At 40.1% G+C, this 24,461-nt stretch overlaps 3 protein-coding genes across 3 annotated transcripts; 2 read left to right on the top strand and 1 right to left on the bottom strand.

Annotated features, from left to right (window-relative positions):
• The first annotated feature begins 527 nt into the window (after positions 1–527).
• spdya (speedy/RINGO cell cycle regulator family member A) lies at positions 528–2,952 on the top strand. Its single transcript, XM_037694774.1, has 6 exons — positions 528–753; positions 999–1,057; positions 1,134–1,219; positions 1,320–1,491; positions 1,615–1,957; positions 2,891–2,952. The coding sequence occupies exons 1-6, from the start codon at positions 540–542 to the stop codon at positions 2,950–2,952; spliced, it is 936 nt and encodes a 311-aa protein (XP_037550702.1). The 5' UTR covers positions 528–539.
• Positions 2,953–3,572: 620 nt separating this feature from the next.
• On the bottom strand, positions 3,573–6,906 carry trmt61b (tRNA methyltransferase 61B). The gene is made up of 8 exons (XM_037694664.1): positions 6,822–6,906; positions 5,906–6,740; positions 5,732–5,834; positions 5,097–5,287; positions 4,916–5,007; positions 3,882–4,084; positions 3,731–3,802; positions 3,573–3,643 (listed from the first exon to the last, which is right to left on the bottom strand). The coding sequence occupies exons 2-8, from the start codon at positions 6,662–6,664 to the stop codon at positions 3,609–3,611; spliced, it is 1,455 nt and encodes a 484-aa protein (XP_037550592.1). The 5' UTR covers positions 6,665–6,740; positions 6,822–6,906; the 3' UTR covers positions 3,573–3,608.
• A 396-nt stretch (positions 6,907–7,302) lies between these two features.
• wdr43 (WD repeat domain 43) lies at positions 7,303–23,244 on the top strand. Its single transcript, XM_037695509.1, has 18 exons — positions 7,303–7,525; positions 8,494–8,625; positions 8,720–8,841; positions 10,443–10,563; positions 12,054–12,172; positions 12,362–12,464; positions 12,624–12,688; positions 13,214–13,373; positions 15,856–15,942; positions 16,064–16,189; positions 16,432–16,581; positions 16,785–16,871; positions 17,013–17,044; positions 17,158–17,221; positions 17,518–17,631; positions 19,801–19,870; positions 22,409–22,467; positions 22,556–23,244. The coding sequence occupies exons 1-18, from the start codon at positions 7,319–7,321 to the stop codon at positions 22,685–22,687; spliced, it is 1,950 nt and encodes a 649-aa protein (XP_037551437.1). The 5' UTR covers positions 7,303–7,318; the 3' UTR covers positions 22,688–23,244.
• Positions 23,245–24,461: the final 1,217 nt, after the last annotated feature.

Below are 24,461 nucleotides of genomic sequence, written 5' to 3'. Positions count from 1 at the left end.
ATGTTTTAATCTAAGGCCAAATGTTATCTAAGACAATGGGGCAACAAATTTCACATTTACTTAACTTCTTTGGTTTCGTTGATGCATTTTTTTTTTTGGTCATCAATTTATTGGTCAGCTTGTTTCTGTAGATATTTATGCCAAGAAACAACACAATATAGGGATAAATTATTGCAAAGCTATTATAATTATGCCATTTTGAGTATTAAGCTAATTCTTTAAAGGTTTTAAGTTTTTTTAAGCAACCCACTTCCAAATATTTTGTAAATGACTGTTAGATTTGTTGATTTTACTGGATTTTAATTGCATCACACAAGATGTGTGTTAACACAACTGCAAGAAATGTGCTCGGAATAAACACAATGTCCTTACTCAACTTCAAAATGGCTATTTTAGTTCAAAGTCTTAACAGTTTCATGATGACCCAAATCATTTCCAGTTGATATTGTTTAAATCAAAAGACCTAACCTTTTTACCTGACTTCCATCTCTAATCAACAGATTCCAGTTTCCTCCTCTGCAGATGACACGAGTTGTGGCATGATGAAAACCTCTCCCTCTGCGTCTCTGCGGGTCAAACGCAAAAATGTTCGCCAGATCAGAAAACATCTATGCCTAAATAGAGTCAGCGGTCAAGACACTGAGGGTTCACTGTTGAAGGTCCAGTCCAGTCTGTGCGACTTAAGCTACACTAAAATGCCTACGGCGACTGTCATCCAGCGCCAGGAAATGACATCGTACTTGCATCTGTTTGGTAAATAGTCTATAATTGTGCATTTTTGATCAAATGAAGTCTTGGTTGTAAGCTGACTGTGAAAGGACTTGCATGATGGTGAAGTAAACCTTTAAAATCTAAAATATGTCTATTATACAGAAAGCTAAGAGTTGAAATGGAAATGGGATTTTCTGTTTTAAACCTTTCTGTTTTGCTGTGTAAAGAGTAGTCCATATGTTATTGGTCATGGAGTACAAAATACACTTCAATGGTTGTGGTTTTAGATGATGGCCTGATTCAAGACTTTCTGAGGGTGGACTGTTGCTACAAAATGACAGACAAGGTAAAACTCATTTATTGAAAGAGACCCTAATGAAGCTTACACTTTATTTATACCACGTTTTCTTTTATTTCATCAGTACCTTTTAGCTATGACCTTTGTATACTTCAAACGGGCTCACTTCACTATTGCTGAATACACCAGAAAGAATTTCTTCATTGCACTGTAAGTTTATGTACTTTTTAATTCCTGCATTTAGATATTTGTTTTAAAAAAAAGAATGTAAAGTTTTATTTTCTTTTGGGCTTTCCACTTCTGTATTTAGTTACCTTGCCAACACTATGGAGGAAGATGAGGAGGAGAGTAAATATGAAATCTTTCCGTGGGCTCTGGGCAAGAAGTGGAGGAGGCTGTTTCCTCGCTTCCTCAAGCAGCGAGACGAGCTGTGGGCTCGCATCCAGTACAGAGCTGCTGTCAGCAGGCGCTGCTGTGAGGAGGTGCATGCAGCAGCCTAAATATGAAGCTGATCAATGATCAATTTGATGCTTTATTTTTATGCCAGATATTTTTGAGCTGTTGGAAGTTGTTTCTTCAATCGGGTTTTCCTGTTTGTCTCCCAGGTAATGGCCATCGTGTCTTTTCACTTTGTGTGGCAGCGACAGAGATCTGCTCACCACAGTGGGGCTCAGCGGCAGTACGGTGATCAGGACCACACTCGTTTTCCCCGTGGGCCCTTTGCCTCCCCTGTTTCCTGTCCCCTGTGTAACTATGACAGTAGACTGCGCCACACCTCCTCCTCCAGCTGCTCTCCTCAGGCTGTGGACGGCACCTATCCACACCCGTTCACCTCTGCCCTTGGTTTGGAGCTCACCCCAGTCAGGATCACCGCCTCTCACGGGAAAGCCAAGGCGGATAAAAGCAAGCAGCAAAAATCCTACTGCTCCTGTCCTGAAGAGGTTCCCAGTAGGTATCACTAAACTGGTTGAACCCTTTAGTGGATGTTTAGTATGAAATGGAACTATCATTAAACATTAAGTGGTTAGTTTGTAGTTTTAAAGCTGAAATGTAGAGTGCTGTACAAAAATATTGATTCCCCTCGTTTTTTTAAATTGTATTCAGAATTTTCTGTAATCTTTCCCTTTTTGATTGGGTGTTCCCAAGCTTAATAAGATCTTTCAAAGTTTTTCCTTGGACTTGAGCTGCCTTTTTACTTGTTAGCTCAAAAACATGGCAAATATTGGCAATCTGTGCAGCGCGTCCCTAAAAGTGTTGGGAAATCTGGACCAAACGGATGAACAGTGTCTGAATCCTTAACAGAGGACAAACAGCAAAGACCTGAAACAACCTGAGAGCTTCAACACTCTTCATACTAATCATCTACTGTTTGCCAAGTTTTTAGCTATAATTCTGCAGAAATCACATTATTGGTGAAGAACATTTAATTCCTGTTAAACCTTGTTTGTAGTTGCATCTATCAAGTTATGTGAAATTTGAACCACTAACAAAATACTCTGGAGTTTAAGTACCATTTATTTTTCAACTGAATTAATTCATAGTTAAGTGACTTGTTTACATAAAAAGGCATTCCTCTTAAAATTGTCAGATAAAAAAAGTGGCAGAAATTGTGTATAAAGCAGTTATTTAAAAGTGTCATTTCAAATGGCATTAAATGCTGAAAGAATCTTAATCAAGCGCATTCCCAAAGACTACAAGTAAAGCCATGCTCGCTGGAAGCAAAATCTAAATAGGATTGTATTGGAGATTTTTTTTTCTAAATGTTGCATTTCTCATATCTATGTATAATTAAAAATAAATGCTAATAAAACAGGCTAAACTGAAACACAACCAGAATGAGGTGGTGCTTCTTTGTACTAAACAAATGTCTCTTCTCGACAGGGGAGTCTTCTTCCTGCGAATCCTCACTGGACGCTTTCTTTGACTGGATCAACGAGATGTAAAGAACAAAACCAGCTCAGTTGTTTCTCCACGTTCCTCTTTACACCAGCAGAGCAGTTCTGTGCATTATTACATTCAATGAAATGGAATATTTATTTAAAGTGTAGGCCTGAAGCCTGCGGTTTGTGAAAAACGCAGGTTTTCATGTAAACTAGTGCAATCGTATTATCTTAAAACATAGCGACCATTAACTGCTGTCATTCAAAACAAAAAAAGTGACCAGTTCTGTAAAGAAACTTTCATCTATGTTTATAAGTATTTATTGATATATTTATTTAATTTATGTGTTTGATATTTTTCACAGGTTTTGAATCTTTGAGCACATGTCCTCAACTGTCTGTTACATAAAGGGTGCTGGGTGTGTTGGTCAGGTTTGTTGCCAACGCGCCTGTTTGATGGTTCATAACTACGACGTTTAAAATACTAGCTGAAAGATGAACTTGTCTGTTATTCTTGACTCCAATCTGCTGTGATAAGCTGTTAAACACATATTTTTACACAAGCTTTATTCTTCAATATTGTTCTTAGCTTATTCAGCCGAAAATTTTCAACTAAACATTTACAAATTTTAAATATAGCAATGAAAAGTCCAAGAAAATGCACCGTTTGATTTCAGTTTATTTCTCAAACGATCAGTTCTGTCCAGGGTGGATTGTCGTTAACTCGCAAATTTTCTCAGTTTCACCAGGAATGCTGGAAAAAGAAAACAAGAAAAATCAGATATTACAGCTAAAGTCGATCAAAAACGAGGCTAACTACCAGTATGTACCAAGATCTGACCTGTGTGACTTGTCTGAATATGGTGAGGTCTGGCGATGTAGGGAATACTCCCAAAGCTTGGTCCATTATTGTCTGAAATAAGAGCCGACATTTAAGTTAGAAAGATTCAAACATTGTCACCAAATCAATCGGCCATTTTGTTTGAAATCACCTTGTTTTGCCTCATCGGATGCCTCGCTTTTCTGCGTCAGATCTTCACCCAGGTTTGGGGCTTTGACGGTGCAGTACTGTCCATCTTTCTTCAGGGCGGGGATTATCACCCATTCACGGACCGGAACCTCGATGATGCGTTCGCAGAGAAATTGTAGTGCGTAACATCGAATACCCTCCATCAGCTCAATTACCTGCGTTATACTGATAGAGACAGAGAACAGGTCTTCAGGAAAACAAGCTGATCAGGACATGTTTTTGTTTGTTTGTTTGTTTTCAGTTGTAAAATGATCTCAGCAGAAAATCAGAATACACGTGAAAAGATCCAGCTCTGAAATGTGTCTAATGAGCACAGGTAAAAACAAAAAGAGAAGATACGAGTTCAAGGGCCAAATGTGAAAAACAAATAGAACTACAAACTATTTGATCCAACCACTTACAGTAATTTAACTGTGCATTATAACCTGTAAATGATGATTAGTTTATTTTTGAAGAACTGGAAAGTTTTCTAAAATTTCCAGAAATAAGAACAATTAAAAACAAATAGAGGACAAAATGATGCCACTTAAGTCCACCTTACATCCTGTTTTCTATAACAAATGAAAACATTGAACAAATAACGAGCTTTTGTTGTGTTCAGAAATTAACTTCACATCAGTTTTACTTTCTAAATCACAAATGTCAAACTCAAGGCCCGGGGGCCTAATGTGGCCCTTGATGACATCTGGCCCCCAAGATGATATGTTAAATGTAAAATACTTTTTTCACTTGAATTTTTCAGTAATCTTTGATTATGATGTCAAAAGTGTAACAGAGAACATCAAAATGAGACCAATCAAACTTTTTTTTTTTTTAGAAACCTGCAACCAAGTAAAGATGTTTGGTATCTAACTTGAGTTCATGTAGATTCTGAAACTGACCCTTACTTTGAAAAAGTTTAAAATATTGGCCCCCTTTGGTAAGCGAGTTTGACACCCCTGTTCTAAAGAAAGTACAAATGGTTTTAGATGTGGCAGTGGGAGAGAAAATACACACTTGGCGAGGTAGACGGCACAAACTCCTCCTACATGCAGATGTGGGAACACTATGGGTAACGCCAGATGAGGGTTGATCATGTCAAGAGCAACCTACAACAGAAATCCATCCGTTAAAAACAAAACTATGTTCATGTGATGCTCATAAAATTTTTCTTCTCCACAGATGTAAAACCACTGACGGAGTGAAAGCCCCGACCGGCGAGGAGCGAGGAGGCATCGCAGAGGTCGGTGTTGTGAAACTGCACGTTGTTGGGCCACTCCTGCCCTTGTCGCAGACCCCACGATTTCCTCCACTTCCTGTAGTTCTTCACAGCTCTTGTGTAGTGATCCTCTCTGACCTCCACACTCAGCACGCTGCCTTTCGCTCCCACTGGGAGAAACAAACATGTTTAATTCAGTCAGTTTTACAGATATTGTGTTACTGGTGTGGTTGTACATGAGACATTCCCAGCACATACTTTAGGTGCTAAACATTGTGTAAGATCTTGGCTGAATGTTTTAGTTTTAACAGTTGGAAGCCACCCTGTTTGATGTGCAACCAAGCATAGTCCAGCCTTTTATCATCTATATTATGAGGGAAGATAATAAATGAAAGTGCAATTTAAATCCCACCTTCATCACTGCATTGCATGCTAAAGTTTTAAACAGACTTTGCTAAATCTGTTCGTGCTTGGAGTATGAGTTGGTCAATGCTATGCAAAAAAAACAACAACTTAAAGCTCAGTAAATTGAGTTATAGCCATTTTGCATCTAAATTGAGCTTTCAGTCTTGTCATGAAAACAGACAAAGTGAGACAGTAGGACGAGAGCAGACCTGCTCTGGACAGAAACAGAGACATGGCCCCCGACCCAGAGCCTGACTCCAACACACGATCCCCCTCCGTCACATCCATCATCATCAGCATGGTGGCCACATCCTGACAACAGAAGTCATCCATCAAGATTTACTCTGAAACTGCTCTCAGTTTGATGTCTTCAGACACTTTACCTTGGGGTACGAGATTGCAGGTCCTCTCTTCATGTAAAGCACGTAATCCTCCAGACTGGCCCGGCGGAAGAAGATGGGAACACCCCTGTGTGTCTTTAGGAAACAGCCTGCAGGCTGCCCGACTACATCATTGTGCAGGATGACCCCCCAGCTGCTCTGCAGACGAGCATTGCTCTGAAGCTGGAACAACATCCTGAACTCCAGCAGTTTTTTCTTTCGGTACTCGGCAACAAGCAGCTCCCCAAAACTGAGCAAGGTCTCCCCTGTAAGAGAGGGTGACACCTGCTGCTCTTCCAAAAGTGATGGTGTTGTCTCTACTGCACGCTGGGGCTCCAGATGTTCCTCTTTAGGGACTCTGTTTGATCCATTTTCCTGCTGTATGCAGTCTGAGTCCAACATCTGGATGTTTGCTTCTCTATCTGGTTCCTGCAGCCTCTCCTCTCTCAGCTGCATCACCTCTGGACTCTGAAAATCCTTAGGGAGGAGGCTGCTGATCCTCTCCATAGGGGACAAGTGTCGCCTTCTCCTGGAAAGCAGATCCTGTCTGGATGCCAGCTTGGTGCTCAGGCGTGAAGAATCTGCACAGTCCTCCTCATTCTCATTAGATCTCACAGAAGATGTGCAAAAGGTTCTTGCAATACAACTTCTTTCAGTCAGATGAATTAAAACATGCCTGTTTCTGTTGTGAATTTGTTTAGATGCGCACAATGTCACCAGTCTGTCAATAAACAAAAATCTAAAGGGCACATGCACAACCATGGCTTAAACTTACAATCAACTTTGTCAGAAAATATGTCCTAGTCACAAAATCCCATCTGTAGGTAGAAACTGGCAGCTACAAATGTAAACACAAAACAGTTTAAGTGAACTGGTAAAAATACAGTTAAAAATATAAATATAATTAAATCCAACTTACACTTTAATAACTAAATGGTTCATTCCTCTTTGCGATATTACTAAACGAAGGTCACTGTACGAAAATCCTGAGCAAGCACGTGTGGAAATACGTCATAAACAAGCGACGTGTGTAGTAAGTTGCCTCTGCCAGAAGAGGGCGACATCACACCGCAAAAGGTTCTTTATTTTTAGGATTGTTGCATGAAACAACAAATAAAACATGTCTAGAATTGTTAATGTGTCACAAGTCGTGGAATTTTTTACATCGAAAGATACGCAGGCAACGAGAAACGTTGTAATCAGGATATTTCAGAGGTAAAAACGTGCCCTTTTTATATATTGTAATGCTTGTTTTTTTCCCCTTCAAAAAAATAAAATAAAATTAAAGAGACATGAGGGAATTTGTATCATTAGCCTTACATCGCAGACTTTTGCCTGAAGCGCTAGTGCGCATGTCTTCAGAGGGCAGCACGTGTAACCAGGACGCACGCAGCAGACGCAAGCAGCGCTACAGAAATGGCGGCGGACGATGGCATTTCTTCGCTGCAGCTCCCCTGCGTTTTTTCACCCAAATCACGACAGTACTTAGCCGTGTGTGCCCAGGATGGCAGACTTCGCATCTGGAACACGGACAGTAAAACACTTCATCAAGAATATGTGCCTTCAGCTCATCTGAGTGCCACTTGTACGTGTTTATCCTGGGGACCATGCCGAACTGCGAAGGTACGTGTTAGCATGCAGCTAATGAGGCCCGAGCAAACTGCGTGTTTTTGTCCAGGTGCACACTTTGACAAAAATATACACATCGTCTGTTCACAAAGAAAAGTGACCCTAAAGTTATAGGACTATGCTTTATGCTTTTAGTCACCCTTTATGTAACCAAGATGGAGCGGTTTGTTCGCATTAGCAAGACGCACATGTCAGACCCACATGGCTGATGGAAAACACGGACAGTGTCAGCGTTTGGAGTTTGGACTAGTCAGAGTACCTCAAACAAGGAGTCATGTGGAATTAAACATCACAGTTCGTTGTTTTAAGCCGTTATTGTGTGTAAAAGTATTAAAGTTAGCGTCCGGTGGTAGTGAATGTGGGACTGACTGCCTTTCAGATGAAGTTTTTGTCTTTGACACTTGGTCAATTTATTATAAATAAAGTGTCGCCTGAAGGTAGATTACTGGCCTAACAAAACTACGATTTCAGTTCATTCAGGGCATCAGACAAGTGTTTATAAAGGTTGTGTTGTTGATCTAGCAAACAAAGCAACAGTACATCTGTGTCAAAAGCTTCTAAAACTAAATTTAATTAAAATATGTATAATACAAGAATCGATTGATAATTTAAAGCTAATAAAACCTAATGGTTTTGTGGTGAATCACTGACAAAGAAGTGGGAAATAATCCTAAATTAAGGCAATCAAAGATTAAGGTTTGTCATTTTTAAATTAAGTAAAAATATCCATGCCAAAAGCAGTTTTTGTACTTTATAAATATTTACAAGATGATAATTGGCAATTTAATATATTGTTTTATTGATTTAAGAGTCATTTGCAAAGTTGTGCACATTGTTCATGTCCAGTTTGCTTTTATTCTGTGACACTCCAGGGCTAGAGTTAGAAACAAATCTTTAAAATTGCAGGAACCTGAAGCAGCTGTTGGTGTCTGCAGCCTCAACATTACATCTGCTTTTTGCAGGAGGGACCTCAGAGGAAGAAGAGGAAATCAGAGGCAGCACAGGTGGAGAAGGTTGACCTGTTGGCAATGGGCACAGCAGCTGGTACTGTCCTCATCTACAGTACAGTGAAAGGAGCTCTCCACTGTACCCTGGTAAGTTTTGGACTCGGTGCTGCTATGGAAGGAAACAATATTCCAATTTCTAAACATATTGCTCTACTAATATTTAATATTAATGTCTTAACAGGATGGAGGCCATAGTGGAGGAGTGAACTGTGTCCATTGGCATCCTGAAGACAGCTTATTATACAGCGGTTCAGATGATACGAACATTGTAGAGTGGGACCTGCAGACAGGCAAGACTCGGAGGTTAGTAACAATTTATATTTCAAATTTGAGGCTTGTCCATCTAGAGAAAATTCAACAAGACTCTCAGATTAAAAAAAAAAAACTTGTACTTAGGGATGCACGATATTGGATTTTTGGCCGATATGTTAAAACTTATTTCGTCGATAACTGATACCAATACCAATATTTTTTCCCCTAGACCTACTTACAGAGACTACACACACTACATTGCCAAAAGTATTCACTCACCTGCCTTGACTCGCATATGAGCTTAAGTGACATCCCATTCCTAATCCATAGGGTTCATTATGACGTTGGTCCACCCTTTGCAGCTAGAACAGCTTCAACTCTTCTGGGGAGGCTGTCCACAAAGTTTAGGAGTGTGTTCATGGGGATTTTTGACCGTTCTTCCAGAAGCGCATTTGTGAGATCACATAGTGATGTTGGACGAGAAGGCCTGGCTCTGTCTGCTCTAATTCATCCCAAAGGTGTTCTGTCGGGTTGAGGTCAGGACTCTGTGCAGGCCAGTCAAGTTCATCCACACCAGACTCTGCTGTTTTGCTTCTCTTGTTTTCCTATTCTGAGAGAACTTCACTTAGACAACCAGGGAGTTGTGCTTACATGCACAGCAACGTTTCAATATTCACGTAATTAAAATATTAATCCGACAGACTTTGCTGTGGGAATGTTTTCTGATTACATTAACTTCTAAAAGATTTATAGACTAAAGGTTCATTCAGAGTATGTTAATTCATTTTAGATATGTGTAGTATTATACTTCATCTTGATTATCATGTCTCAGCTTTACAGTGCAGGTCATACAGGTTGGTACAGAAAGGGTTTCTATGGTTTTAAACTCCATTAAAGCTCTTTGCTTTTAGTGATGTTGACATAATGAATACTGAGATCAATGAAACTAGAAGAATGTCATTTGTTTTGTTTGTGTGAGCGATCAGATTGTGGATGGAGAATGATGCGTTTAATTGTTAAAATGCACCAGCTTGTTTTATTACTTAAACATATTTCATCAGGTGTTTAGATTCCTGGTAGATTTATTAAATGCATCTACTTGTCTGGTGGCTGAGAAGTGGCTCAAACACTGAATCCTCACATGAGCTCATTTGTGTTCTGCAGGATGCAGAAAATGAGATAATTTGATGCCGTTTGTTACAAAGCAATAATAATAAAGAAATGTATTTATATATTATTGATGGTACAGAGTACCAACATCATTTACAGCAAACACAGTTTTAAGACCACCTTCCAGGCAAAAGCAACATTGAAGTAGCAAAAAAGTCAAAGCTGTTACTTCAATGTTTGAGCAACACAAGTGCTTTGTAATTGCACTGTCAGCAGATATTCTGGACAATAATGTCACCAACACTCTGAAGTTAAATAAAACCCATTTGTGCTCCTCAAAATGTTTAGATTGACAAAACTATTGTTGAGTGTATCAGTAAAGTTTCAGGCTGAGTTTAGTTCATTATACTTTGATAGATTACGCTGCAAGAGCTTCTTTAATGGCGACGAGACAAAAGTAATCCTGTGAAAAAGCTTTTTGATGCTCTTATTTCATCACACGTGCTTCAAATGTGACCACCGTGATTTTATTGTCTGCACAGTAAATGGAAAGCGGATCGTTCAGCTGTGACCAGTCTGTGTGTGAGTCCTGATGGTAAACTGCTGCTTTCAGCTGGAAAGATAATCAAGATGTGGGACTTGGACACCAAAGAGGTTTACAGGGTGAGTGTTGCTGAGTCCGCTGATTTCTCTTATTCAAACTTCTTGATTTCTAATAAACTCCGCTGTGTAATGCAGTATGAAACATTCAATTCATTTTATTTATATAGCACCAAGTCCCAACCGAAATTGTCTTGGCGCAGTACAAAAACATTCACGTACTTTATAAAAAACAACTAGTAAAAGTTGTCTATCTAAAGAAGCCAGCAGGTTGCGTTGAACCTTGGGTCGCAGTCTCCCATCCTGAGCAAGCACAAAGGCAACAGTGGAAAGGAAAAACTCCTTTTTAACAGGAAGAAACCTCCAGCAGAACCAGGCTCAGGACCAGCAGCCATCTGCTTTGACCAGCTGGGGTTTGAGGGGACAGGAAGGAGAAACAAACAAACATACAATGGCACGTCCAAATGTACTTTCTGTAGGAGGAAAGACAAAAAACATGTTAAGGATAGAAATACTTACAAATACACACGGGTAGAGTAGAGCAGGTAAAGATGGCAGCAAAGTGAGGAAATGTGGTGAATTTCAACTACAGCAGTCTAAGCCTGTAGCAGCATAACTTAAGGGATAGCTCAGGAAACCCAAGCTGACAGTAACTATAGGATTTATCAAAAAGGAACAATTTAAGCCTAATCTTAAAAGTAGACAATGTGTCGGCCTCAAGCTGGAAGTTGGTTGCTCGGGGCCCCCCCCCAAAAAAAACTCAATCTTGTCTGTGTTCAAAAGGAGAAAATTAAGGGTCATCCAGGTTTTTATTTCTTTAAGAAATGCTTGTAGTCGTAAGTAGCTGATTGGATTAATCAAGTTTCACGGGCAAATATAACTGAGTGTCATCAGTATAACAATGAAAATGTATCCCTGGTTGTTTAATAACTTTACCTAATGGAAATGTATGTAAAGTAAAGAGTATTGGCCCAAGCACTGAACCCAGAGGAACTCCATGATTCATTATTTACATTTTTTTCTGGACGATCACCGATTTCTAAAAAGTCTGACCTGCTGATTCCGATTTTGGCCGATACGGATATTGTTTTATAAGCGACACTGTCGGGCGTTATAAGGTCACAATGCAGCTTCAATTTTTCAACATTATTTTGTTGAAAAACATACACTTGAACAATATCCTAGAAACAATACAAACTGGTTTTAACTGGCCATGAGGTAGTGCTCTGTAATATAAATGAAGTTTAGACAATTGTTGTTAGAACTACAAAACAAATTGGTTTCTCATTTAAGTATTGGCCGATTTCCCAAAATTAAGGAAATCAGGGCCGATAAATCAACCGGCTGATTTATCGGTGCACCCTTATTACATTTACAAATTACAATATCAGATGAATGATATCTGTTCATGTAATCCCAATATCATATTCAAGTCTCTGTAGTAGAATATTGTGATCGACTGTATCAAATGCAGCAGTGAGGTCTAACAGAACAAATGTAGTTTAGATGTTTTTTTACTCAGAACTGACTGCGGAGTTATTTTCTCTTTGCAGAAATTCACAGGCCATTCAACGGCTGTGACAACCCTCTGCTTCGCCACCACACGACCTCCTGACGGCAACGGCCTCTATTTCGTCTCTGGAGCTGCACACGACCGACTCCTCAGCGTTTGGTGAGCGGTTGCAACCAGACGTGATGTCAAGCGTTTTATTAATACTCTGTGATGAAAACCCAGGCTTGCAGAAAATTTCAGAGGAATACATGATGACCTTTAAGCTAATTTTGGATATTGTAAAAACTACATTGTAGCTCTTGGTTCTGGCTGCGTGTTCCTGTTAGTAAAACATTGTTCTACCTGTAGGCAAGTACGAGAAGATGGAAAAGACAAAAACTCAGTGGTTTCCTTCACGCTGACCGACGAGCCACAAAACTTCGACCTTGTCAAATCCAGCAGCAAAGAAGAGGTACGAGCTTGTTTTCTTCTGGTGTTACTTTGTCTGGCTTTTGTGGAGTAAATAAACAATCTGGTTCAAATATGTTTAAAATTGAGGTAAATACCTGAATTAACTTCAAGTTGGGACTTGGTGTATGTTTTACACGTGGAGGTGTTTGTTTCTCCACAGGCAGTCAGGCTGGCAGTGGTGTGTAAAGATGGACAGTTACATCTATTCGAGCACTTTTTAAATGGGTAAGCTTCAAAAACGTAAACTACTCCATGCAACTATTTTTTTTTTTTTTAACTTTTGTGTGTGTGAGTTGGGAGCTTGCTCAATAATCGACATTTAAAAAAAAATTGTTTATAATTGAATATTGTACGACTTGAATTGCATTGAATAATATTTTCTTAGAATAATTTTGTTTTTTTGCCCGTCAGTCATGGTCTTTATCTTGATTTTCCTTCCTCTTTTATAATAAAATTCTTAAAAAAAAAAAAAGTAACACGTTTACTTGTTATTTGTTTGAAAATGGCTTTCACTCAGAACAAACCTTAATGATGATGGGACGTCTTTGGTTAATGCTTTAATTTGATGCTAACTGGTCACGATTAAAGCATTAACATCTGTTAAAACCTACTGACCCTGTATCTGTTGGGAATATTAGACAATATATGGGAATGATCTAATAATATACATGCAATAAATCACTTTTGGAATCACAGCAAATCTAAATTGTTGTAAAATGTCACTAATGAGAGAAACTTGTGTTCATGCAGGCCGTTTAAGAAGCCTTTGTCACCTTCGTGTACGGTGCAGATGTCCGACACAAGGGAATCCCCGATGCAGATCCCACTGCTGGCAGCAGCACTCGAAGTCGATCCGCGCTCTGTGGTGCTGGCATATGGCAGCCATCTACAGCCGGTGATGGAGAGAGTGGTGAGTGGATGGAAATGCATGCAGTTTTCTTTTCCCGCCCCTTTGTAACACACAACATGGACAATAAATAATAATAATAATGTCATCACAATGTCAGCACTGTATGTTTCCATACAATGGCGAAATTAGTCTCTGCATTTAACCCATCCACCACCAGGTGGTGCAGTGGGCAGCTATTGAAAGCGCCCGGGGGGCATTTTGGGGGTGAGGCGTGCTGCCCAGAGACGCCACGTGATGTGCAGTGACTGGGGATCGAACCTGGGACTTTCGGGTCCCAAGCCGGCTGCCCTGCCTCTACACCATCTCGGCCCCCAAATGTAACGTAGATTAGATTTAAAAGTGATACAAATCATTTTTAAAAAGCAAGAAATATAAAATTGACGCAAAAGAATACAAGAAAAACAAATGCAATAAAAATAAAGTGTCATATAAATGTTCAGCTTGGTTTAAAAAGCAGCGAGTGTGGCTGCATCATGCTGAAGTAGTTGCTTTCAGAGATTGGGAGTCTGAAAACTAAAAGCTAGTCATTCTAGTATCAATTTGCTAGGGTTCATAAAGATTGGACTCTGGAACAGGGTAAATCTGGACTCATCAGACCACATGACCTTCTTCCATTGCTCCAGAGTGATGGGGTGCCTTGTCATCAATGCAAGATCTTGGTGAAAAATTAATGCAACACTGGATGGAAATAGATCTTGTGACATTGCAGAAGCTTATCGAAACGATGCCACAGAGAACGCGTGCTGTAATCGAAGCTAAAGGCGGTCCAACGAAATATCAGTGTGTGACCTTTTTTTTTTTCTGGCCAGTCAGTGTATATTGCATATCCAGCTAAATATGATAGACATAAAAATAAACACCTTTGTTCTGTAGCAAATGTTAAGTAACACAGACCTGTTTTAAAAATGCATTTTTTGTGAGTTTCAAGCGTTTTTTTTTTTTTTTTTTTTTTTTTTTTTGGAAACGGCCCTTTCCATATATGGGCTATGACATCATGACAGTGTCCAGATGAGGTGAAACAGCCATGTTTATATTGTTCACCAATCATTTCTGGCAAAAATAGTCCAGGCAGGAAGAAAATGCTGAATCGGTGTGTTGTACAGTTCTGTGGAAATACAGTGGAGGAGCTGCCTCTTGCCTTCATGGTGGCTCGTACGTGTACAGAGAAGACCCTCCTCGCTGAGCAATAATTTCACATCGAACAGTTGTACTTCGTTCGTCATCGCTTGCAGATAAGTCATTAAAGATATCCTCTGAATCGCTTGAACTTTCTCCACTGAAATCGTCCTCACTGGCGTACTCCTCCACCAGGAAGACACTCCCCAGCCTGTGGCTCGTCCTGTTCTCGACATCGTCAGCCTTCGACAGCCATTGGGCAGTCATGTTCTCAGGTGTTTTCTATAAAGGGAAAATGACACTCTTCCTTCACTTGCCTGGCCCAAATATAAAAAACATGACCATTATATTCTACTACAGTGATTACCAGTTAAGGGCACTTTGGATTATAATGGTGTGTGTTGGACTTTAAATATGCTGAATCTCGGTCATTCATTGCTTTTTATGTAACAAGGAGTTAGTGTTTTATTTTGGAAGTGACTGGAGGCCAATGCAGGGACACTAAAACGGGAGAAATCTGGTCTTTTAACAGTACCTGTCAATAATTGTTCTGCTGCGTTCTGAATAAGCTATTTGTATTTTAAGGAGTATTTTGGACCCTGTGCTAGAATGGTATTTAAATAGTCTGATCTGCATGTGATGAGGGTGGAGCAGTTTTTTTCAGCATCTTGAGTTAGTCCTAAGCTGGATATATGTCTTTCAAAAGATTAGTCTTTTTTCGTACACAAACCTCTGCAACTTCACACTAGCACAAGGTGTTTGAGATTAAACATAAGTTCAGCGTTTTCTTCAATTATTAAAAAAAAAAAAAAAAAAACATCTAAAAGGTCATATATGTATTTTCCCATTCATTTGCACTTTATTAAAGGTTTCTTTATTTCCCCTTGAAATGGTGCTAATGCTTCAGCCAGAGCCATGTTTTTATTAGAAAAACATAATCAGAAGCAACAGTTGAATTTATTACAGTAAATAATGACCATGAAATCTGTTGGATGATTAAAACAGATTTCTGAACAGCTTTGTACTCTTGGAAGATTTCTGCTGCCGTTTTTAATTCAGTGAGCATCAAAGCTCATCAGAAGGTTTTCACCCTCCACATGTAAAATCTTTTGAGATATTTAACTTTAAGGTGTTTTTATTTATTTTTTTATTCCAGCTTTAGCAGTAAATTTTAAACTATTTTGGAAAAATAAAAAATCACAGATTGCATATGTTTTCCAGTGATTTAAAGTGAATATTTTCTTAAAACTGAACGGAAATGATTAAGATCCTGTTAGCTGAGTGGTTGCAGAAACATTTAGGTTTTCTATTTTAAATTGATTCTTGTCTGTTTAATCCGTTTACCTTCTTTCTTCCATTTTCACAGGAAATCAACACGGCAGAGAGACACATTTGCTTGACCCGAGACATAAAGGCCAACTTGTCCATCTCGATGGAGACCACCGTCTCCAAGGTAACAAGGCCTCATTTCCCTTCCTACTAATCAAAAAGACTGGCGCTCATTGCGAGCTGTTTGCTAACCCGAGTGCAGAACCTGATCAAGAGTGAACTTCTCTCATGTCTGCTGCTTCCAGGTGAAAACTCCAATCGTCAATGCCAAAAGCAAAGTGTTGGTTCCAGGACTTCCTGGGCATCAAGCTCCTCTCAAGGTGGGCTCACAAGGAACGGAAAAGAGGAAAAAAGACGCAGACACCAAAGAGGTAGATCTTAGTTGTAGAAAGACTTTATTTTTGTGGGTGTTTTTTGATTTTTGTGCAGTAAATTATAAATATCTGACAGGAGAGTCATTTGTGAATACGATTAATCCTGTTGAACTGTCAATCATATTAACAAAATGATGTTTTAAGTACAACTCGAGGCAAAAAAAGAAGTTGCATTTAAGTAACTTAAGTGGCTTATAAAGTCATTAAACTCTTTATGTATTTATTTTCTCCCTCTGCAGATGTCAATAGCCGAGCGACTTCGTGAAATAGATCTGTCTGTTGTCTCCAGTCAGAAAGGAGCTGCTAAAGTCGAGGCCTCGTTACAAACAGACAACTTTGCAGTTCTACTGGTGCAGGGCCTGGAGAGTAACGACGCTGCCACTCTAAATGTAAGGGGGGGGTTCTCCCTGGAGTTTGGTCTTTGTAGCTCAAAAATCTGCTTATGCACGGACCTGTGTAATGTCAGTAAAAGTCCAAGTTGATTTGGGAGTTAAGATAGTTTCAGTGCAGGTTTTAAGAGTTGGAGAAGTTAAACTGGTGCCTTTTAGTCTGTTGTGAAGGTCGTGCTCATTTGAACGTTTTTCTCCTGCAGAAAGTTTTACAGACTAACAAAGCATCATTAATAAAAACGACGGTTTCTCGATTGCCACTCTCTGCTGTTCTGCCGTTCGTTGAAGAGGTGAGCATCACCAAAACACTTTGAGAGATGAGTTGTTTCTTTAAAGGAACATTAAAGTGCACATATATTTATATTTGACCTCTTTACAGCAGCTTGTGATGCTTTTAGCTGCAGGTTTTAATCATCTTATCTCATTCATAGCTCACGAAGAGGCTCCAAGGGCATCCTACAATGTAAGTTAGAGCTTTAGTTTGCTCAAGTTCACTGCAGTTTGTTTTATTTTTATCTTCGTCCCAAAAACAAGGTCCCTGTGCCTGATATGATGCACGTTTGTTGCTTCCTGCAGGGCAATTCAAATGTTGCGGTGGCTCAAGGCTGTCCTCGTGCATCACACATCATACCTGGCATCGGTGAGTTTTCTTTGCTCGTGATTTAAAAGCAACAGCAGCTTAACAGTCCAACGCCTGAGCCTCTCCTTCATCGAAATGGTGCATGGTTTGTAATTCACTGTTAAAACTGCTCAGTCACAACTGAATCCTGGTTTATTCCACTCAGAGATGTGCCGTGAATGCATCGTGCTGCCACACAGCGTCCCCTAATCCTTCCTGTATATTAAAGTGTTGTTTCATCCGCGTAGAAGTGTGTTGCTCGAGGTGCCTTGTTTGTGTTTTCTGCTGCTGAATTGTTTTCACCTTCTGTTTAACAGCTGCCCGACCTGAATACCCAGCTGGGAGTCCTTTATCACATGATCGAGAGCCGAGTGAAAATGTTCCACAAACTGACAAAGCTGCACGGGAAACTCAATCTCCTAATGACACAGGTAGGTGGCATCATCATTACCTTCTAAGTATCTTTAAATGGCTGCATCCTGTCAGTGGTGGAGGCTTTAGATGGATGGCAGGAAGTGCTTGGATATCCTCAGTGGTGATAAAGAGTCCAGCAGCACTCTTAACGTGCATTTGAACCCTGAAATAAGTGCTAAAGCATCCTCTGTGGACTCAGAGGTTGCATTTGGAGACATCTTCTCAAAATATTCAGGATTATAGATTTTCCACTTCACACTGATCTGGCATAGCATTAAAACTTCCTGTTGTCTTGATGTTTGACCTGTTTGATGCTGCTGCTGGCATCAAATCCTAAACCGTTCCCAGTTGTGACAGCTCAGTGGTTCGGGGATTACTCCTAGAGTTTGAGAGTGTGAATGTTGAGCCTTACATTGTCTGAGACACTCGTGTTCCCGAGCTCTAGTTGTGTTGTGGACAACTGATTTTGCTCTGAAAGGTGCTTGCTCTCCTTCAGTCAAGGTTAGTTAGTAAGAAAACTAAAACTTAATTTGTGAATTAGCCAGAAAATAATTTAGTTTCAAATATGAACACAATAACTTTTCTGTTCTTTGTATTGCCACATCTGTTCAGGTGTGCTGCTAATGTCTTCAGTGCTAATTCCTTAACATGGGCCGCCTTTAATCCGATCCATTTCCAGTTGGTAGTGAATGTTAAACTTGTACGTTAAGGATTTACAGCAGCCGCCACAACCTAAGAATGACATTAAGAAGCTCTGTGCACATTTCTGCCTTACTGCTACATGGACCGACACAGAACTATACAAGTACATCTCCAAATATTAGAATATTGTGAAAAAGTTAATTTTGTCACTCTTTTCAGAAAGTGAAACTCATATATAGTGGTCCCTCGTTTATCGCTGGGGATCCGTACCCTGAAGCCCAGTGATAAGTGAAAAACCACGAAGTAGGAATAGTAATACAATATTGAGTAGTACTAGTACCAAAACAATAAAACTCAGTGTCTCAGAAAATATAAATATTACACAGGCCAGCTGTCGGTGTGGGCAGGAGCCAAGTCCTGCTGGAAAATAAAATCAGCATCTCCATAAAGCTCGTCAGCACAAGGAAGCATGAAGTCTTTGTAAAATGTCCTGGTAGATGCTGCACTGACTGTGGACTTCAGAAAACACTGTGGACCAACACCAGCAGAGGACATGGACCCAAAACCATCACTGACTGTGGAAACTTCACTCTGGACCTCAAGCAACATGGATTCTGGACCTCTCCTCTCTTCCTCCAGACTCTGGGACCTTGATTTCTCAATGACAGGAAAATTTACTTTACTCTGAAAAGAGGACAATGGACCAGTGATCAACAGTCCAGTTCTTCATCTCCTCAGCAGGTAAGACGCTTCTGTCTCTGGTTCAGGAGTGGCTGGACTTGAGGAATGAGAAGTTTGTAGCTCATGTCTAGGAGTTAATCAGCTGATCAGGGTGTGACACCAGGAGTTTCCAGTGCTGGGGGGAGTGGTGGCATAGCGGTTAGAGAAGGTGAGCCTGTGATCGGAATGTCACCGGTTCAATCCCCCGTGCTAACATCAAAATGTTGGTGGGAAAAGTGAAGCCCCCACACCTGCCTCCACCTTCGTTTGCCCCACTGTGGGCCCTTAAGCAAGGCCCTCGACCCCCACCATCTGCGACCTCACGTTCCCTAGATGGCAGCTCTCTGCTCCACACAGAGGGCTGTGGTAGCTCTGTGGTTGTCAGGAAGAATATCCAGCGTAAAAACAATTGCCGAGTCTTCGTGTGTCAGTTCGCTGTGGAGGGAGCAGCCGAAAGAAGCACCATGAGTTTCCCACATTGAACCGGTTCACAATATTCAAATTTTCTGAGAAACAAAATTTAGGCGTTTCATTATTTTCAATTCTTAATCATCAAAATTACAAGAAAGAAAAGTGTAAATGTTTCACTCTTATGTAATTAATCCGTATAAGTTTCACTTTCTGAAATTACTGACACATAATTGAACTTTTTCACAATATTCTAATGTTTTCAGATGCACCTGTACAATGTTTAATACAGCATGTTTACCTAACTTTACAGTTTCACTGTTCCCTTATTGGTGTGGAGCAATTCGAGTGGGTAAAAAGAAGATTGGTCTGTTGAACCCCACATTTAATCTAAAAATCTTTTATCCTACCACTAGGTGGCGACAAATGACAGCAGCAACAGGCTCACTGATGTTGACCACACAGCTAAACTGGTGTATGAAGAGGGTAAGTGTTGGTTCTTGTTGTTGAGTCCCTCCAATCTCAGCCCTAACAGTAGCCTGTTTCCCAGCAGTTCTTTTCTTTAACACTTTCCTTCCTGCTGTTCTCTGCACATTTAGTGCTTGTGTGCAGCATCACAACCCGGGTCGGTGAGGGGGTGAAGCGGGCAGCTGACAGGATTTAAAATGATAATCATATTTCGGTCTCACGGTCTGCTGCCTTGCATCAGGTTTTAAGACAAGACCAGAGTTTTCTCATTCTGACTCGTGGTCATTTTCTCATTGACCTCAAGTCAGTTTGTCTTTAAGCTTCTACCGTAGTCGCATGTTTGTTTGTTTTTTAAGTATTTTGAAGACCGTCTCACCCATCGTGCAGTCGCTCTTGGCGATGCACCACACGCAAACACGGCTCCTGTTGCCTGGCAACCTGACCGGCAGCGTTCTGATCCTCCCCTCCGAGCGTCGCAACAAAGCTCTGTTCTGTTCACTCCCATTTCTCATTACCGTACTGTATGAAATGCTTTATTGAACCACAAGGAAAATTGGGCTTTCATGAAATAATTAACCTACGCCTTGAGTTTGAATACCCTCGCCAGCGGGCCAGGATGTGAGGCAGCGTCGAACAAGAAGAGTTGATGAAAGAAGCTGACGAACAGGAAAAGGAAATGCGTTTTTATTTATTTATTTTTTTGTGCGACTCTTCTGTGAATGTTGAGGTTTGGGGTTTACTGGAAGTTCAGCAGAGGAATCTGACAGGAAGCTTCAAGCTTGTCTGACTAGTTGGCAAATCACAATTTGACAGTTTGCACAGTGAAAAGTTATAGAGGAGTTACTGAGTATAGTCGCATTCTGCTCCGAACTGAGCGGAGTTATTTTTATGAATAAAATTAGGCACGTGGTGGAAACAGACGTCACAATGTTTGTAATTAAAGCTCGAAGCGGCTCAAAAATCTGCTAACAGACCCTAAAAATTTCAGGTTTTTCAGTTCAGCGCACGAGTCTCAGAGCATGAACATTTTTACGGGAAGACTGGGCAAAATCCATCAAACGTCGACTGAAAGGGTTTTCGAACAGCCATTTGTCAAAGTGGGTGTTTCTTAGTTCTGAGCATACCGAGTGCTCAGCGGTTGCTTGAAGACCCTTTTTCCTTTTAAACTACAAAAAAGGCATGAAGCCATTTTGACCAAATGTTGTTTTTTTTGTTGTCTTTCTAACTACATGCTTTAGTTTAGAACATGAGGACACATTTTACACACCATGAAGTGTGCAGGTGCATAAAACCTGCCACTTTCTCTGAAAGTCAAAGCTCCAAGTTTAAAAACCTTTTCATCCTTTTTGGACCTAGTTTTTATCATAAAACTTATAATTCATATCATAGCTTTTTTTATTTGATTTAACTTTCTAATTGTTGGTATAGTCACATTTTCATAGCCTTCTATCTATTTCCAAACTAAATTGATTTCAGAATCTGCATCAAATAAGTTGATTCAGTCCGAAAATCAGACATGGGCACTGCGGAGTGTGATGTAACTTTTCAAAATAAAACGCTCTGCAAGCTCCTGCTAGTTAATCTAAATCTGGTCGACTGGGTTGCCAGGTTTTCTATCTCAGTCTTTAGAAATCAGGGCAGCCAACAGCCCATATAAAACGACAATTTTTTTATTTTTTAGTCAATATTTATCATTTCAACTTTTTAGCAATCCTTAAAACAAGTTGCACACTTAAAATAATCATAAGAGCATTCTCACCTCAACCAAATTATGTAAGCTGCTGTAGCAACGACTGCCATCTTCATCTTCCTATTTGATAATGAAGTATATACAGGCATGGCTGATTAATGTCTAATATCGGCCATTTATAACTGGTTGACCTGTTAATCGATATACCTTTACTATGACTGAATAAGTTTGTGTTGCACCCAGATTGCATTCTTAATTGTTTTGCCAACTTGTATTTAGTTTGTGTAATGCACAAAAGTTGGAACACTATTGATTAACAACTGTGAAGATGCAGCATGCTTGTACAGTTGTGCAGTAATGGTAATGGGCTCAGTTTGACCCGTTTGGTCTGTTATTTTGTGCTGCAGTGGCTTCACGTCTGTGTTTATCTCCTCTCCCTGCATCATGTTGTAACCTTTCAACCACCAGCCTCCAATAAGACTAGTGAAAGTTTAGCATGTCTTTCTTAGAGCCTGTATTATTATAATTACTTTTGTTATTCCTTTTCCTCTTTTACATTTTAATAATGTTTGTCAGGACTTTAAACACAAATGTGTTTAGTAAACTTTCTCTCAAATTTCACGGTCAGTAGTGTGCTGGCAGCAGAAATGAGACGTGCTCATCAAACCCCCCGCACACTCAGTGTTCATAACCAAATGGCTCTGCTGTATTGAAATGCAAATATCGGTGTGCATTTGTATAAAATGTAAACACAAGTAGAGCTTTCCCCCCGTTTTCTTCCATTGAGAGAGGGCTTGTTTTGAACAAACGAAATGAAAACCATTTAGCCGCAGAGGCGTTCATTTTTCTTTGTTTGCCCTTTGCAGAATCATCTGACGAAGATGAGGCCTCTGGTGATGAAGCTCTTCCTGATGAAGAATCTGATGTAAGTTGGACCGAAACCATCAAAAAAGGAGTTGAAAACCTAGTATGGCTGTTGCATTTCTGGGGTGTTTTTACTGCGTCTTTTTCAGCACTGGGAAGAGGACGAGGCGATGGATGAAGACGAGGAGGATAAAGACGATGAAGATTCCGACAGCAGAACGGAACCCAAAGCAAACGGAGATGAAGACATGGAACATGAAAACGAGAGCGAAGAAGAATAAGATCAAAACAACGTCAATTATACATATAATGGACCTGAGAGAGTTATATATACTTTCATTTTATTTTCAGACTTTTGATTTTATCAGCTTTTACAAAATCAAGGGACACATTTAAAGCAAAGCCAGAAGGGGTCCCCCGCCCTCTTCAAGATGTCAAACGTGGTCTTATCTGAGCAACATCCTGCAAAAAAAAAAAAATCATTGCAACTTTTCAGTCTTCTGTGCCATCCCAGCTCCACGCCCCTACACGTCTGCCTAAAAACACGAAAACTGCTGTGTGTTCCGTTCAGCCACACTTTTTCTGCATTCCAAATTGAAATAACTTCCAGATTAATGTTACCGACTGATTGGTTTATTCTAATTTAACAACGTGGGCCGTCTGGATGCAGGCTCAGTACTGGAGCGGTGCTGGGATGGAGACTTGAACCCCGGGTGTTTGTTTTCCAGAAGACCAGATGTCTGCCCACTTCGTGTAAATCTGTATGTACAGTGAAGCGTTTGTATGAGCTCTTCCCTCTACAGAAAGCTTTGGGATTAAAAGAACTCCTGTAAAGTCACCTGGATGATGTTTTACTGTTTTTTAAATTTTCATTACATTTGACTTTTTATTTTAAATTCTTTTTGTGTATTTAGTTTTTGTCATAGGTTTGCTGCCTTAAAGAGCCTCTTGTCACAGGGGCCCCTGAATGAAAGACTGTGAACTTAGCTGAGTTAAAGGTTTCGAAGCTGTCCGCAGTGTTTTGGGTCCTAGACTCGTTTTGGAGGTGATTCAGGGCAGCTGGAAAAACAGAAGCTAGAGTTCAAGAATTGATGCTTCAGGAGGAGCTGGTGTGGGAAAAAAGTTTCCAACGTGGTGTCTATAATTTAATATTCCTGTTCTATAAACTTTTGAGGAAAATAATCTGTCAAAGATTTATTTTACCAGTGAGAACCTTTTTCAATACTCCACAGTACTTCACTGAAACCAGTGATATAGGGTTTATAATGGAACCCCATAAATGGTCCATAATCGCAAGTTGCCTGGTGTTTATTCATTTTGCAGCGCCCTTTCTCTGATGCATGTACATTGGGGGGGGGGGGGGGGGGGGGGGGGGGGGGGGGGGGGGTTGAGATGTGAACGGTCGGGATTGAATTGTATGAAAAATGTTTCACTGCTTGAGCATTGAATAATACATGTAGTATAAAAAAATCAATTTTTAATCTGAGATTTTGGGTTCAAATTCTTTTAACTGAAATGCTGGTGCAGTGTGTGTGTGTGTGTGGGGGGGGGGGGTAAATGTTGCTTTGTAGAGCCACTTTATAGTAAAGTGATCTGATCTGTGACCATTTCAGTGTCACTTTTTTAGAACATTGCAGACATTTCAATCAGGTTGGGGTCTAGATTTGGCCTTGTGCCCGCAAAATCATCAGCGATCCACCACGCCGACACTTGCTGTGACTTTTCAACAGGCTACTTAAGGGCTTGATGAAAACTAAGAAAGGTTTCCTCCAACCAAAACAACTTAGCAACCCAATTACATTTTAGGTGATTTACAGTAATTCAGCTTATTTACAAAGTGCCAAGTCATAAGTTGTTTCAGGGCACTGTACAGAAACATTTACATACTTGATAAAAAGCCCGTTAATGAGGTATCTATAAGGAAGCTTATAGGTACTTTATATTGGAGGAACAACATGTTAAGGTTAGACCATTACACATATAAACGGTGTGGAGCAAGTAAAGAGCAGCGTGAGAAAATGTGGTCCATTTGTCCTCCAGCAGTCTGAGCCTGTA

Source organism: Nematolebias whitei, chromosome 21 (genome assembly GCF_014905685.2).
Source record: "Nematolebias whitei isolate Nwh7 chromosome 21, NemWhi1, whole genome shotgun sequence".
Lineage (NCBI taxonomy): Eukaryota > Metazoa > Chordata > Actinopteri > Cyprinodontiformes > Rivulidae > Nematolebias > Nematolebias whitei.
The sequence above is the reverse complement of the archived record's forward strand: the minus strand, read 5'-3'. Positions and strand labels throughout refer to the sequence as shown.

What these genes read in the sequence shown, in the direction of transcription:
- wdr43 (XM_037695509.1), top strand. Translation starts at nt 7,319, where the DNA reads ATGGCGGCGGACGATGGCATTTCTTCGCTGCAGCTCCCCTGCGTTTTT. An exon ending in GACCATGCCGAACTGCGAAG is followed by an intron (nt 7,526 to 8,493) that starts GTACGTGTTAGC and finishes TGCTTTTTGCAG; the next exon opens with GAGGGACCTCAGAGGAAGAA. An exon ending in TTCGAGCACTTTTTAAATGG is followed by an intron (nt 12,689 to 13,213) that starts GTAAGCTTCAAA and finishes GTGTTCATGCAG; the next exon opens with GCCGTTTAAGAAGCCTTTGT.
- trmt61b (XM_037694664.1), bottom strand. Translation starts at nt 6,664, where the DNA reads ATGGTTGTGCATGTGCCCTTTAGATTTTTGTTTATTGACAGACTGGTG. An exon ending in TCTGTTTCTGTCCAGAGCAG is followed by an intron (nt 5,288 to 5,731) that starts GTCTGCTCTCGT and finishes TGTTTCTCCCAG; the next exon opens with TGGGAGCGAAAGGCAGCGTG. An exon ending in CCGGTCGGGGCTTTCACTCC is followed by an intron (nt 5,008 to 5,096) that starts GTCAGTGGTTTT and finishes TTTCTGTTGTAG; the next exon opens with GTTGCTCTTGACATGATCAA.
- spdya (XM_037694774.1), top strand. Translation starts at nt 540, where the DNA reads ATGATGAAAACCTCTCCCTCTGCGTCTCTGCGGGTCAAACGCAAAAAT. An exon ending in ATCGTACTTGCATCTGTTTG is followed by an intron (nt 754 to 998) that starts GTAAATAGTCTA and finishes TTGTGGTTTTAG; the next exon opens with ATGATGGCCTGATTCAAGAC. An exon ending in AAGAATTTCTTCATTGCACT is followed by an intron (nt 1,220 to 1,319) that starts GTAAGTTTATGT and finishes TTCTGTATTTAG; the next exon opens with TTACCTTGCCAACACTATGG.